The sequence below is a fragment of the Penaeus monodon genome, chromosome 23 (assembly GCF_015228065.2).
Source record: "Penaeus monodon isolate SGIC_2016 chromosome 23, NSTDA_Pmon_1, whole genome shotgun sequence".
Taxonomy (NCBI): domain Eukaryota; kingdom Metazoa; phylum Arthropoda; class Malacostraca; order Decapoda; family Penaeidae; genus Penaeus; species Penaeus monodon.
This window is the reverse complement of record NC_051408.1, coordinates 40,364,483-40,365,871: the sequence shown is the minus strand read 5'-3', so window position 1 is coordinate 40,365,871 and position 1,389 is coordinate 40,364,483. Positions and strand designations below refer to the sequence as shown.

Here is a 1,389-nt window from a genome sequence, read left to right as displayed (position 1 = left end):
GAAAAGAACGAAATTTGTAATTTAGAAGTTTTAAGAAATGTAACGATAGTCGCGTATGCGCAGACGCGTATTCACAACCTCTTTACATAGAAGTGATAACTAGCGGTTATCGGGCTCGTTCTGTCATTCGAATGGTCCCGCTCTTACAGATCATACGCGTCTTCACTCGCTCTGTGAAAGCATCGTCCAGCCTTCGCCAGCGCTTCACGCTGAGCAAGGGCAACCACCCTAAAACCTTGCTGCCCAAAAAGCCGCTAATAAACAGAATTGTGAGAGACTTGTCTGCCACAACTATGGATTCCAAGGCCTCAGCTACCCTCGCCAGTCAGAATCAGGTGCGCCCCGCCAAGCGCGTCCGGAAGGTGCAGACTTCGCAGCAGAAAGAGAACCACATGACACCCTTTCAACCCAAGAAGCTGTCCGTGCTCTTCGAGAAATGTTTCTCCACACTTTTTTCCATCAAATTCAAGAGCATTTCTGTCCCGAGGAGGCTGGTCGAAGCAGAGATTAGCGTCCTCACGCGTTTCTGCCTAGACTTCTAGGTGCCCGTCCTGTCTCGTGCTTAGCTTCACGACTGCATGGGCATGGTGCCCAGGCATCTGGGCAAGGGCGGCTACGGCACCGCCTTCCACAACATCCACAAGGACCTCGTGATGAAGTACGCACACACTCTGGACACCTTCCGATCCTTCATTGTGGAGGCCAAAGCGATGGCGCTGTTTTGCAAGTACCACGGCTTTCAGCGCCTTGTGGGCGTGTGTCCAGAGAAGATGTGTCTTGTCACCAGGTACGCCGGCCACACCCTCGACGCCCACGTGGTCGGCCGCATGCACACGGAGCAAAGGATGTCTGTTGTGAAGCAGGTGTGCAACATCGTGCAAAGCATGCACCAGCAAGGCCTTGCTCACAACGACATCAAGCCAGCCAACGTGTGCGTGCGGATGGCCGCGGAGGGACCCCAGGTCACCGTGATTGACTTCGGTCTGACCATGGTGGCCGGGACGCTGCCGAGGCTGGGGATCGAGTGGAACGAGCGGCTGTGCTACGCCCCCGAGATCTGCGGGAGCGAGAGAAGGGCCCGTGCGGCAGCCTCTCCGACGCATACGCCGTGGGCAAGCTGCTGCTGTTCCTGTTCGGCGGGAAGCAGCAGATGCCGCAGCTGCTCAAATGCTGGTTCGCCAAGAGCCAGGAGATGAACCCGAGGGAGCGCCAGGGCCTGGGTTCGCTGCTGGAGGCCCTTGAGCAGGACAGAATCCGCCTGCTCCGCCGCTACTGCTGAGCAGGGCCTTCGCCGTCTCGCACGGATGTGGCACCGCTGCCTCCACGACTGCACTTTGACTGAAGGAATGTTTTTGTTTCTGTAAAATATTCACAAATTGTATGCGAAAC

At 56.3% G+C, this 1,389-nt stretch overlaps 1 protein-coding gene across 1 annotated transcript; it reads left to right on the top strand.

The window, feature by feature from the left end:
* The first annotated feature begins 578 nt into the window (after positions 1-578).
* On the top strand, positions 579-1,279 carry LOC119588299 (serine/threonine-protein kinase Pkn1-like). Its single transcript, XM_037936992.1, has 2 exons — positions 579-1,076; positions 1,118-1,279. Exons 1-2 carry the CDS (start codon positions 579-581, stop codon positions 1,277-1,279), a joined length of 660 nt encoding a protein of 219 aa, XP_037792920.1.
* Positions 1,280-1,389: the final 110 nt, after the last annotated feature.

Excerpts from the sequence above, each read along its gene's own strand:
- LOC119588299 (XM_037936992.1), top strand. The coding sequence starts at position 579 with ATGGGCATGGTGCCCAGGCATCTGGGCAAGGGCGGCTACGGCACCGCC. Across the intron at positions 1,077-1,117 it reads TCTGCGGGAGCGAGAGAAGG|CTGCTGCTGTTCCTGTTCGG; the intron begins GCCCGTGCGGCA and ends GCCGTGGGCAAG.